Source organism: Cetorhinus maximus, chromosome 11, assembly GCF_964194155.1.
Source record: "Cetorhinus maximus chromosome 11, sCetMax3.hap1.1, whole genome shotgun sequence".
In the NCBI taxonomy this organism is placed as follows: Eukaryota; Metazoa; Chordata; class Chondrichthyes; order Lamniformes; family Cetorhinidae; genus Cetorhinus; species Cetorhinus maximus.
In genome coordinates, this window is record NC_135889.1 from 39448356 (window position 1) to 39462536 (window position 14181).

The window sequence follows — 14181 nt, forward strand, 5'->3', positions numbered from 1 at the left end:
GACTGATTTTTCAAGGTAAACATGAACCCCAAAACATTTTATTGATGCAATTGGAAGACACCATCCCTTTAAATTATAACTCAAAATTTGCTGTAAGAATATATAAACTCTCTTTAATTGGCAAAATCAGTGGGAAATGGCTGAATTCTTCAGTACTGTGGGTGCTTGTGCATTGAACTGCATGAAGTTAGTTGTGTGAAAGTAGATTGAGGTGGAGGCCGCAAACACTCACTTGAGTGCCACATGTCCAATGGTAGTGGCTAAAAACTGCGATGGACAGTAACAGAACGAAATTGGACTATATTTGGTTGTTTTTGTAAGGGTCTGGTACTGGACTACACTTATACTTCTCTGTAGACTGATGCCTGCATTTAGAGAACCATTTCCATTCATCTTGGCTTGCTGCTTCTCAATCCCCTGTCCCTCAGTCTTGGCAAATGTTGCTGATGAGGTCAGATTCTATTTCAAATCCTCCTGAAGCTGTTTAAATTTTTGTCCTTCATTGTGTCACTCCCAGTTAACTGTTCCTGTCTCTGTAATTCCACTTGTATACAAATTTCCTCTGTACTGTGACTCTCCCTTGAGCAGCTTGAACTTGTACCTGGAGTTGTTATTTATGCAATTGGGTTTAGACAAGAGACGTGAATGTTTGCATTTGAGATTCAGGCAGATTTTAAAGCAAAAGTACAACTGACTTCAAAGACAAAACTTACCATACTAAATCAGAAAAGTGATAGGTACACTCTAGAGCTTTGGATCAGCTAAATTGGTTTTAAAAAAACTATTTCCATGGGTCTGAGAGCCATTTACAAGAGGGCAGAAATGTACTTTCCCAGAAGAACAATGTCAAGTTTTGTCAGAATTCTATTTTAACATAGAATCCATATTAGCTTTTAAAGAGGAAGTGGATAAATATTTTAAAGGGGTGTGGGCATTGGAATTTCAGAGAGCCAGCAGAGTACAATAACAGAAATGGTCTCCTTTTGAGCTGCAAAATTCTTTGATTCCAGAGGAGTGGGGGTCAGAAAATTGACACCTCTGGGGTTAAATTCAAAAATTGAATGTCTCTCTCTTGGAGTTAGTGGGCTGGGTTTCATTCCAGGGTCCTGATCCTGTCGACAGGCCGAATTCCAGGTTGAGAACCAGGAGATGATAGTGGCGGGCCACTGGAAGGAATTAAGTGACTGCCTCCCTGAGTTCTGTCCAATTAAGGATGGCAGGTGGACTCCCAAGGTTGGAGGATCAATAGGAGGATCAAAGGCAGGAGCTGCCGATGTAGGTAGGTGAAAGAAATGCTGCCTCAAGTTGAAGTCACCAATAATGAAAAGAAAAGCTTTTCCTTGTGGAAATGACCACATCTCTACCTCTTTTAAAGCTCTTGGGCAGGAATTTCCCCTCTTCAGGCGGATGCAGCGGGCAGGCGGGCCCCAATTAATGGCCAGCCAGCATGAAACTTGCGCTAAGAGCCTCAGCGCCGCTGGGGTGGGGGCAGGAGGAGCGCGAGCGCTGAAGTCTGCGCTTGCGCAGGGGAATGCTCACTGAAAGCTCCCTGAAAGCACAGAGCTGCCTCAGGGAGCTGAAGAATTTTAAAACGAAAAATAAACCTTTTACAAATGATATAAACATGTCCCCACATGTTAATCAGTCACATGAAGAGGGACATGTTAACAATGATGTCAAAAATTTTTTATTGTTTTTTAGTAACCGTTGGAAACCTCATCCCGCCCATGGATGAGGTTTCGTAAAAAATGCAAAGGCTGCCTGGCCTATTTGCCCGCCCGCCAACCGAACGGTTGAGCGGGCAGCGAAAAATACAAATTAATTACTTGTTTAAGGGCCTTAATAGGCCGCTTAATTATTGGCGGGTGCGCTGCCACCTTACGTGCGTACCCGCTGACCGATAGATCACGAGTGCGCGATGACGTCTGGGTGCTCGCCTGACATCATCACGCACTATTTCACTCCCGTTCGGGTTGGGTGTGCGTCCGCCCACGGGATGAAAAATTCTGCCCCTCGTGTTTTTTTTATCAATGTATTTATTTTTAATCTAAGACATTTGGAACAGAGAGCAAGAGAAACTTCTTTACACAGTTGTGAGGTTTTGGAATTCACTTCCAAGTCTAATTGAGTCAGTAACTATGTTAACCTTCAGTATTAGATTGGATAGGTGGATGAGGGAAAAGGGAAATGGGAACAGAGTGAATAGGCGTGATTAGGATAATTTGACTATATGAAGGTTAAATGCTGATATATATTAGTTTGTACAAATGGCTTGTTTCCTTGTAACTTCTAAGCATTTCTATGTCCAGGTGGCTGCCTGTCAGTTCCAAAATTTAAAAAAAGGAGCTGATTTAGGTATCTTCTAATACTAAAAATTTCACAAGAGTTGTGAATGTTGTGAGCAGGTTTCTGTACATGCTTTTAAGAATGTATGGTAAAAGCACGGTTTTCCCTGCTTTAAGTAGTACTTTTCATTTACACAGCTCTAAAAGTAGGTCCTCGTACAACTGCAGCACTTGAAGGATAGAAACACTACCAGTAGCCACCAGATGGCACCAGAATACTACACTATTGAAAGTCTTTTGATTATAAAAGGAAATTCCAAGAGGGACAGAAGTGTTATACTAAATGTAGAATGGGGGCAGAGTCACATTCTCTAATTTTCCGACAAGTGTATAAGGTCAGTCTGAGAATCAGCAGTTTGTTTTTTTAAGCGTAGTCAAGAATCAGAAGCTAAGTTCTTTGAAGCTGAAGTTAAATGAATTTAAGACCATAGGTTCTTGTATATAAATGCCCTGAATTTAAACATGTTAATAATAATTAGTTAGTAAAAATGTGTTTAAAATAGACAAATAACTAAGTTAAACCTCTTGTAAGACTCATAGTTTGGATCCAGGAAACTACAGGCCTGTTAGCCTAACATCTGTCATAGGGAAAATGAAAGGATCTATTATTAAGGAGGTTATAGCAAGGAACTTAGAAAATTTTGATGAGATCATGGTTTTGTGAAGGGGAAATTATGGTTGACTAATATTAGACGTCATTGTGGAAGTAACAAGCAATCTGGAGCCTGTAAATGTAGTGTACTTCAATTTCCAAAAGACGTTAGATAAGGTGCCAACTCAAAGCTTACTACACAACATAAGAGCTCATGGTGGAGGGGGGTAACATGTTAGCATGGATAGAGGATTGGTTAGATCACAGGAAGCAGAGAGTAGGGATAAATGGGTCATTTTTGGGTTGGCAAACTGTAACCAGTGGAGTGCCACAGGGATCAGTGCTGGGGCCTCAACTATTTACAAACTATATCAATGATTTGGATGAAAGGGCCAAATGTACACTTGCTAAATTTGCTCATGACACAAGCATTGGTAGTAGAGTTAGTTGTGAAGAAGACATAAAGAGTCCACAGAGAAATTTGGAGAGGTTAATTGAGTGGGCAAAAATTTGGCATATGGAGCATACTGTGGGGAAAATGTGAACTTATCCACTGGCAGGATAAGTAGAAGAGCAGTAGATTATTTAAATGAAGAGAGATTGTGGAACTCAGCAGTACAGAGGGATCTGGGTGTCCTGGTACATGAATTACAAAAGGTTAGCATGCAGGTGCAGCAAGTGATTTGGAAGGCAATTCGGTTGGCATTTATTACAAGGGGAATCGAAAATAAAAGTAGGGAAGTGTTGCTACAGTTGTACAGGGCCTTAGTTAGGCCCCATCTGGAGTACCGTGTACAGTTTTTGTCTCCTTACTTAAGAAAGGATATAATTGCATTTGAAGCAGTTCAGAGAAGACTCAATCAGCTGATTCCTGGGATGAAGGGGTTATCTTATGAAGTACCCATTAAAGTTTAGAAGAATGAGAGGTGATCTTATTGAAACATATAAGATCCTGAGGGGATTTGACAGTGTGGATGCTGAGAGGATGTTTCCCCTTATCGGAGAGACTAGAACTAGGGGACATAGTTTAAAAATAAGGGGTATCCCATTTCAGGACAGAGATGAGAATTTTTTTCTCTGAGGGTTGTTATTCTGTGGAATTTCCTTCTCCAGAGAGCAGTGGAAGAAGGGTCATTGAATGTTTTTAAGGCTGAGTTAGATAGATTCCTGATTGACAAGGGAGTTAAAGGTTACAAGGGGTAGACAGGAAAGTAGAGTTGAGGCCACAATCAGATCAGCCATGATCTTATCAAATGCCAGAGCAGGGGCTGAATGGCCTACTTCTGCTCTTAATTCTTGTGTTCTTGTGGATCCTTTTTGTGTTTTTCCCTCTCGTGTTATTTGCTATCATAAACTTTGGTGTTTTATTTAAGTGTTTATTTTCTTCCTCACTCATAAAATATTTGAATTGAGGTGAGGAAAATAAGGAAACATGGACATCAGTTTTCAGGTTAGTATGCACATTATCCTAAGCCAGATCAGAAATGATTTAAGATGCTGCTTTATGTTAGTTAAGAGCAGAGTTGCCAGTTGAGAAAGAAACCACCAAACGTTTTCAAGCTTTTGCACACAAAACAATTTTTAAAAAGTTAGTAAAAGAAAACCAGTAGCCTTTATACTACCAGTATCTGGTCCACAATTTGTACAAAGATTTCAAATACCATACATTAAATGCTTTGTATTAAATGAAATCTTTTGAAATGAACAAATGTATCTGTGTGAAGAAACCCTATGCTCGTTTGCCCTGTGTTTCTGTGGTCTCTGACTGTCAAACGTATTTATAGGACAATGTTACTTTGGATCTCACCTTAAACAATAAATTTGCCCATTTCCCAGCTCCCTGATGTGCTTTCCAGAGATTCACTGAGGCAGATCCTCTTAATTGACAGCCTTGATAGTCTACAGCATCTGACACTATATCAATGATTGTCAGAGCCAAGTCAAAGAAGGTGGCAGTGACAAGCTAGCCATGTGAGAAAGAATTAATGACGAGTCCTCTTGCCTCACACGACTTCCAAAATTTAGAACGTTAGCTGTGGAGAAAATGCAGTATTTTTTTTTGAAAAAGAATGTAAAATATTTTTTTGCGCAACTAGAACAATTTCCATTTGTAGATTCATGATGCTTGAATGAAAAAATGTATGTGCCTAGGATCCCATGTTCCTGTGTAATACACAGGCTATCAAGGTGTTTTTTTTAATTATATAAACTGAACAGACAATAAGTCAACAAACTTTCTGGTTAATAAATACCACGAATGCATATTCAAGATTTGACTTTAGTTTTAGTAACCTGAAAATCTGAATAGTGACAAAACTAAAAAAATTGGTTTTGCCTGGCAATTCCCAGGCCATCAGGGAACAAGAAAATGTATGGTAGTGTGGTCCAGTAATCCAGCGGTCTGGAGAAAATGTAAGTTCAAATCCTATTGTGGCAGTTTGAGAAGTTGAATCCAGTTTATATAAAAATAAAACCTGGTATCAGTAAAGATTACTGAGAGGCTGTCAAGATTGTTTTAAATGGGTTCACTTGTGTCTTGAGGGAGGGGAGTCTACTGTTCTTAGCCAGTCTGACCTATATGCAACTACAGTCACTCACCAGTGTGGTTGGCTTTTACCTGCCCATTGAATTGGCTGAACCAGCAGGCTTACTGTCAAATTCTCAGGGCAGCTAGTGATGAGAAAGAAATGCCTGTCTTGATAACGATGACCACACCTTGAGAATTAAATTAAAAAAAATTCTCCCCTCCTCCTCCAACCAACAGTCTTTCCCCTTTCCAAATTGTAATCCTTCTCTCTTGAAGGAACTGACTCATGTTGTTATTCTTATTGTGGAGGCACTTGCCCCTTGGTAATTTGTCCCATTTGGGCATTATTATCTGTAGACTTTTGAAGCCTAAGTTTGGTTAACGCCTAACTGATGCAGATTCATGGGCCAGATATCTGAATGCAAAAAGCTGCTTCATCAATTAAACAGGAGAAGCCCCACCCATAAGGTTGTTACCATGGGCTAGAATTTGTGGCCTCCCACCAGCAGTGTTTTTCAGCGGGGGAAGGGCGCGTAAAATATGAGGGGTGGCAAGTCCACACCTTGCTGCCCATTCCTGAGCTGTCTCCCAGAAAACAGTAGGCAGGTGGGCATTGAAATCGGCTGCCCGTCTGCTATTTAAAATAAATAATTAAGGGTGAATTGAGCTTGTTAACGAGACAAATGACCTATATAATTCGCTGCCCATGCCATAAAATGGTTGGTGGGGGTTGCAGGCTATTCTTAAAAAAAAAATTGTAAAGGAAGGGGGGCACATCATTCAGGGGATTCCCTTTGAGTATCAGGTGCACACCCCACCCCCCTCAAGATGTTCCTCCATCCCTCCATGTTCTCCTCTGTCTGTTTTCCAAAATGGGCTCTCCCACCCCCGGCCCCCTCCCTAGGCTGCCCAATCTCTACCCACCCAAGCCCCCCAACTTGCTTGGGTCTGGATACCATGGTTAGCTTCCTCTTGGGCCTACTAGCAGTCCCAGCAGCACCCACTGCTCAGTTCGGCCATTGCTGGGATGGCAAGAGCTGCCGACCAATCAGATTGGTTGGCAGCTCTCAAGGGCGGGACTTTCTCCCACTGAGGGGAGGAAGTCTCACTCTCAGCCTGTTCAGCCCTCTGGCATCACTTTATGGCTGTGGGGTGGGCTTTTTTGAGTGCGTTGTAAAATCCAGCCCCAGGATTTACTGCTATCCATAATCTCTGATCATAAAAACATATCTCTGCAGTGATGGTGTCACCACCATGATTACCAGCAGCATTTACCATACGTCATAATACCTTGCAAGAATGTTGCTGTCCTAAACTTTTTTATCATCAACAGAAATATTGCCAATTTCTGACAGCAGGCCAACAGTCTTCATGAAACTCATCACCTGTCTCTCTGAAGGTGTGATCATGTATTTTTCTGTGAAGCTACTGCCACCTAGCAGTGACCCATCTCCACAGACAAGGCAGGCTCATCAGCCTCCATTTATTTCTGATCTGCAATACATTTGCCATGCGCTAAAAATTGCATGCAAGAAAAGTCAAAGGGGTTATTATACAATGCTTAATACAGCTGTGATTTTAAAAAAGGAGAGATTTACTAGGTACATTCAGTATAATGACTAACAACACACATATTTGCTGTAAATGGTCTGCTACCTTCATGCAACATCTATTTACATTAGAGGGACTGAAAGTGGTTTTGCTCATGGAAGTGCCTCACTAAGCTGTGATTATTTTATTTTACCAGAATTGACCATAAGTGGATCCATTGTAATACAAATCTTTCAGAGTTTAACGTTTGTTCTGAAAGACCCTCTTGTAATTGAACCATACGCTTAATAGATAAAAGCCAAGTAGGAATTGTCAGAACAACACCCTTAAATATTCCAAGAAAGATTTCAGTTTATGTTAATACAAAAATTGATCAACTTTGAATCTTGACTAGAATGGAGGAAAGAGAGGCAGAAGAGATTCATGGAGGGAATTCTTGAGTTTAGAGTCTAAACAACTGAAAGCACAGCCACTACATAAATGCAAGTGATTGTTGGCATTGTCAGTGTATTGCTAGTCAATGAGCAAGCAGTCTCAAACATGAGAATGGACACTTTAACAAAACAAAACACTAGTAATGTATAATTTGCCACTATATAAAAGTAACTTAAATCTGCACCTATTCTTGTTTTAGGTTCAGATTCAGTGGTCGGATCCTTGGTCTTGCTCTTATCCACCAATATCTGCTTGATGCCTTTTTCACCCGACCATTTTACAAGGGCCTCCTTAGAATGTAAGTATTTCTGCTATGAGGAAAAGTTATTTGATATGGTCATCACATTGATATGTAAAACTGTTACACTGTTTAAGCGCTACCTTCCTTGACCCGTGTACATCATCTACACTTAGTGCTGTCACAAATAGTCTCCCAGCCACAAAAAATGCCTCTAAATATATACCTATTGCAAGATTTGGATTTTTCTTCTTGATAACGTGTTTGTCTTAGAACCAAGAAAATGTTGATGTTACAATTGCTATGGTTGGCACACATGTTTTCATTGAGCATGCACTCCTTTGAGACAAAACAAGGGATATTAAGGTAACAGTGATAACAATGAAATTTACATTAGTGAGCAGTGTTGTAGACTTAAGAGTTTGGAACTATTTTGCATCTTATAATGTGCAGAAATGCTGCCATGGACCAGACAGAAGTGAGAAAAAGAAGGTTAATTCTGAATAGATGAGACTCTGGCATCTCTGTCACCACTTTTGTGCCTTCACTCACTGGCTCCTATTTAATTTCCTCCTGACCCATCCAACTATAATACTCTGACTTAAAACTGGAAGTTAGGTTTAATGAATTCATCAATCAGACAAGTTAATCACTGGAAATTGTACAATCTGGTATGTTTTAAATGGTGTTCTTTTATCCCATTATCTCACTATGTTAATATGATTATGTTTTCAGTATTATGTTCATAACTTAAATCTTCATTGAATTTCCATCAAATTCTGTGTGTAAATTTGCCCCTATTTGTGCACTTTCAAGGCATGTTAGGATTATTTAGATCACATTTGTCAAAGAATGCCACCTAATTTTTGAGCAGTTATTTAACAACGATGGCAATGATCAATTTAATAACTATTGGCCCAAAATTCTTCCATTCACCTACCTACAACATGTCCAGGGATTTTCAGTTTCCTAGAGTTATTCTTTTAATTGTAAGGAGCGTTATGTGTAGAATTTATTCCTTCTTGCAATTAGATGGTAGCATTTGTAAGTGCCCCGGAAGCACCATTGTGAAGGGACAGCAAAACATTTGGGGCTCAGCCAAACATTTATGTTGAGCCCAAGTAGAGAACCAGATGTCTGGCAATCTTCTGCTGATAACAATTCCCAGAGAAGTTGATTATGAATGCTTGTCTCAGCTCCAAGACTCACAAATGTATTAGTGCAGCAGGGGTCTGTTTGGACAGACTGAAGTAGAGTGTTTACTTTGCTTGATTGACATCTTTATGAGGCTATTATAATTTATTCTTTCTGTGATCTATTTAGTAATGTCTATATATTTACTTGGAAAAGATTGAGGTGTGAAGTGGGTAATCCTTCTGTTATTGATACTATAAAGGCCCTGTCTGTTTGACACTTTTATAGGGTTATAGAAACAGTAGTTCTTTACAATGCAGACTTCTGCATGGATGTTTTATTTTCCCTTAGCGTTTCAACACTTGCCATTGTTATATGGTTTATTGATTCTGTACATAATGCACACAGGGCACATGGGCATGGAGGTGGCATGGGGGGGCCTGGGTAAGACCTTTTAAACTTACTCCTTCAAAGAGTTCCTGAATCCAGACCATGGTCACGGCTCCTCTGATGGGTCATGAACCATGAGTCATCCAGAATATAGCCTGACTCCACAAAAGTTGTGGGGGGCTATGAGATGCCTAGCCCCGCAATGGCACCGGCCAGCTCAGGAGTGCAGGGTATGGACTGGCTCCCCGGCTCTGGGAATGGGATTGAAAGTCCCAGAACTCAGCCCCGCCCTCCATTTCTAATTGGTTCAATTCCCTGAAAATCCGAACCCTTGTGTTCAGTGTTGTCAGTGTCCCCTTGAGGATCTGAGTGTCTGCTTTTTATAGAAGTCTAATTGTACATTCTCCATCTACCAGTGTGGTAGCGGGACCCAAGAGTGTAACAATGATTTTCCCAGAGCTTTCTACCAGATTTCTCCATCTTAAGCCTTCAATCTCTTCGAAGGCAGAATGAGTTAACACCAGGCTACACAATATTCAGCTATGATATTTGAGCTGCTTTACTTCACAGAAGACAAAAGCACATGGGCCTGACAGAAGAAATTGTTCAGAATAGTTTCTGTTCGCATACTATTACGAAAATGAAGACCACTCATATGGTAGCCCACTTTGCTGGGTCCATAACTTAATGTAAAAGCATAAACTCTCCCATGATAGACAGCTACCACTTTACTAACTTTCTGCGTGTGTTACAAAACATGCCATAAACTGCTCCAGTTCAAGTCTTTTTAGTGGAAAAATAGTCAAAGAGTCCTGAACTATGACATTGACAGCATCACAGATGAGGACACAAGGGTGTAATCATCCCAGAAATACACATTGTAAGCTGCAGATGATGTTAGTTCATCTCACCCCACTCCATATATTTGGAAGACCAAGCTTCTTATTGATCTGAAAATTTGACTATCCATGATTTCGATGGATTGTCCCTAATGCCAGAGTATCTAGCTAGGAAATAACCTTGAACCTAGTTTAAATTTTTCTCCTAATTTAATTGAAGATTCTCCCATTGGAAATAATTGGATCATCTGTGCTCGGAACTTAAATATTTTGAAATCTCCAGGATTTGATCATTTTTCCTGGAGGATTATAAATGAATAGTCATTTTCATGGGAGCTTTCCTGATACACTGCCATAACTTCAGTTGGAAATCAATGGAGACACTGGAGAAACAACAATCATGTCCATTTATACTATTTCTGCAGAATTTCTGCTGAAGTTGCAGTTGTAGAACTCTGAAATCGGCATCATTTGCAAAATCTTCCCTTATAGAATCCCAGAGTGCAATGCCAACTTCTCTTCTTTGAAAAAGGTAGAACAAGTCCTTTTCTATATCTATTCTCTCTTTGGTTGTCTCTTTTGATTGGATTTATTGGGTCATTTATCCAGCTCACTTTCCGTGATACTATTTTGATAGATTACATGAACATCCTGCGAGGCAGTTTGACACAAATTTCATGTAGGCTGCAGGGATATTTTCTAACAGCATAGTAATTAGAAATAATTATGGTCCTTTTAAAAGCTGCTGTGAAGAATCTTTTGATCAGAGTCTATTGTTAGAATGATTAACTATGAACACTTTTATAATCCCCTTTACATTACAGAGTTGCCTAATGCAGCAAGGGCGTCATTAGAAACATTCCTCAGACATGAATGATCCATTGCCATTGTTTGTTGAAGGCACTGAAACCCTCATAGGTAGGCAGTTTCTTAAGTGCTTCCAACAGCAAAGGTAAGAAGGGTTCATCTGTGATGCTGACAGCAGAAGCAGAGTGATGTTCTAGTACCATTATTGTCAGACCTACCCCAGAGTATAAACAGGGCACATTTGGCAAGATGCATGCCAGAACAATTAAGAAATAGTTCCATAACATAAAGAAGTATTAGAGAAGAAAGAATAGTTGTCTTGAAATGGCCTCTTTAATCTTTCCTGTAAGTAAAGAGAGCCTTCAAGGATATAGGCTAAGTTTAAAAATCCCTTATTCCAATAGTTAGTTAATATCAAAGCAAAATACTGCAGATGCTGAAAATTTGAAATAAAAACAGAAAATGCTGGTAAAACTCAGCAGATCTGGCGGCATCTATAGAGAGAGAAACAGAGTTAATGTTTCGAGTCCATATGACTCTTCAGAGCTAAGAAGGGAGTTAATTAGTTAATTAATGTAGCATTTTCCACAAAAGAACGGAATCCTTTCAAATCCAGAGCCTATGATAAAATTTTAAAAAGGGTGATTTGGACCCTGTGAGATATTCCTCTAGCCTTGATATTATTTATGTGGTCTTTTAAAAGATGTTCGATAAAGTACCATACAATAGACCTGTTGGCAAATTTGAAACCTATGGGTGATTACAGAACTGGCTGTGAGACACAATGCAGAGAGTAGCAGTGGATGGTTGTTCTTCAGTCTGGAGGGAATTATACAGGGGTGACCCACAAGCAAAAGGTATAAGGACCCTGCTCTTTTTGACATATTAATTATCTGGACTTGGGCACAAAACTCTGAAATGTATGCAACAGTGAGCGTATCAACAAATTTCAAGAGGACATAGACTGGTGAAATGAGCAGACACATAGTCGATGAAATGTAACACAGGGAAGTCTGAAATGATTATGGTAGGAAGAATGAGGTAATATGAACTAAATGGTACAATTTTAAAGGGGTTGCAGAACATTGCAAATCATTGAAGGTGGCAGGATAAGCTGAGAACAATGTTTTGTATTTAATTTTAAACAAAAGTCATAAACAGAGGCATAGAGTACAAAAGCAAGAAAGTTGTGCAATACCTTAATAAATCTCTGGTTAGGATCCATTTGGAGTATTGTGTCCAATTCACTAGGTACTTTAGGAAGAATGTCAAAGCCTAAGAAATGATGTGGAGATTTGCTAGCATGGTACCAGGATATAGTACTTTAAGTGGAGAGACGAGAGAACCTGGCATTGTTGTTCTTGGAGTAGAGAAGATTAAGGGAAATTTTAATACAGCTGCTCAAAATTGCCAAGGGTTTTAATAGAATAAATAAGGAGAAACTGTTTTCAGTGGCAGAAGGTTCAATCAGAGGACACAATTTTAGGGTAATTGGCAGAAGAGCCAGAGGCAACGTGAGGAAAAAAATGTTTATGCAGTGAGTTATTATGATCTGGAATTCATTGCCCGAAAGGGTGATGCAAGCAGATTCAATAATAACTTTCAAAAAAGAGTTGGATAAATGCTTGAAATGTTTCTCAATTCATTTCTTGATTTCATCAAACCAAGCATTTAATTTTAACCTCCTGTGAGGCAAACCATGAGTAGTTATCTGATAATTCTATACCTAAATGCATTATGAAGCATAAAATATTATTTGTTTATAATCCATCTACTGAAATATCAGGAAATATTGTGATGCTGGGCGTCCCAGCAGATGGTTTCTGTTGATAGGAATTGCAAGACATAGGCCGGAATTTTCTGGCCCCGTTGGTATTGGGCGTCAGGGTGGGTTGTGAGCAGGGTGAGGAGACAATATGGCGAGAAGGCCAAAAATTGGTTTCACGCCCACTAATGGGATGCAAAGTAAGGCCCGACCGGACTTGTCGCCCTATGACACATTTTCCGTTTTGCTGGCAAGAAAATGCGCCGGCCCAGAACACGTCTCGACAAGTGTGACGTGCAGAAGTCGGGACTTACCGTTAGGGCCTTGCTCACATCGCGGACATCCAAGGAGCAGAAGATGCTGGAGCCCTACAGCTACCAGGCCCTGGAGAAACTTGTGTATTGCATGCTGTGTGGATTTTCATTATCATGACTCTGCTGTGAAGCCGCTTAAGGAAGGTGGGAGGTCTCCATTGATGTCTCGGGTCTGCTTCGGAACATCATGGTCTTGGCCATGGGCAACTAAGGATGATCGGCGAGGAAGGGGGAGAGGAAGGTCCAGTTGTGAGTGGGAGAGGAAGGTGGACCTGGTGGGGACCGGGTAGGGGGTGGTGAGGTTGGGAGCGTGGAGGAGTAAGTACAGGGGAGAAGGGTATAATGGGAAAAGGCAGCAAGTGGGGAGGTAGATGTAAAGGAAGGAGTTGGGAGTGGGGAAGGCGTCCAGGGGGAGGAAAGCATCCGGTGGGGAGGAGGGAGTAAGGGGGAAATGTCCAGGTGAACATGCAGTGGAGGGTCTGTGGAGTCAATGACTGCCTCCTGGGGAGAAAACTGAGGGTGGGCATGGTAGGGGGCAATAGTGAGTTTGAGAGAGCAGAGTGAGCTGGAAGGGTGCGAGGGTGATGGTGCGACGGTAGTGGTAGAAGGGACGACGAGAGTGGTTGGTGGGGATTCGGAGGCAGACACCAACCCTGGGGGTGGATAGGACGAGGCGGGAGAAGTCAATGTGGATGGCGTGGGATTCTCAGGAAGGTAGGGAACATGGGAGTAACATATTAGATGGATAGAAGATATGCAGGCTGAGGGAAAACAGAGTAAGCATTATTGGGTAATTTTCTGATTGGCAGTATGTAACGAGTGGAATCCCGCAGGGGTCTGTGTTGGGGCCTCGACTTTTTGCAATTTTTATCAATGACTTGGATGAGGACAGCAAAGGCATGGTAGCTAAATTTGCAGGTGACACAAAGATAGGTAGGAATTATGATGTGAAGAGGACATTGGGAGGTTGCAGATAGATATAGATAGGTTTAGTGAGTTGGCAAAAATCTGGCAGATGGAGTACAATGTGGGAAAATGTGAAGTCCACTTTGGCAGGAAGAATAAAAAGGCAGAGTATTACATAAATGGAGAACGATTGCAGAATTCTGAGGTGCAGAGGGATTTAGGTGTCCTCATGCATGAGTCACAAAAAGTTAGTATGCAGATACAACAAGTAATTAAGGAGGCTAATGGAATGCTATCCTTCATTACGAGAGGAATTGAACATAAAAGTAAGGAGGTTA

At 40.7% G+C, this 14181-nt stretch overlaps 1 protein-coding gene across 5 annotated transcripts in view; it reads left to right on the plus strand.

Moving 5' to 3' along the window:
• Positions 1-14181, plus strand: part of hecw2b (HECT, C2 and WW domain containing E3 ubiquitin protein ligase 2b) — a 413575-nt gene that overhangs the window by 337798 nt on the left and 61596 nt on the right. For all 5 annotated transcript variants that reach the window (XR_013577941.1, XM_078551841.1, XM_078551844.1 and 2 more), the window contains one exon: positions 7650-7748. Coding sequence is in view for 4 of the 5 variants with exons in the window: in XM_078551841.1 (XP_078407967.1) it covers positions 7650-7748 (99 nt within the window). In the remaining variant the exon portion in view is untranslated. The remainder of the gene's footprint in view (positions 1-7649; positions 7749-14181) is intronic.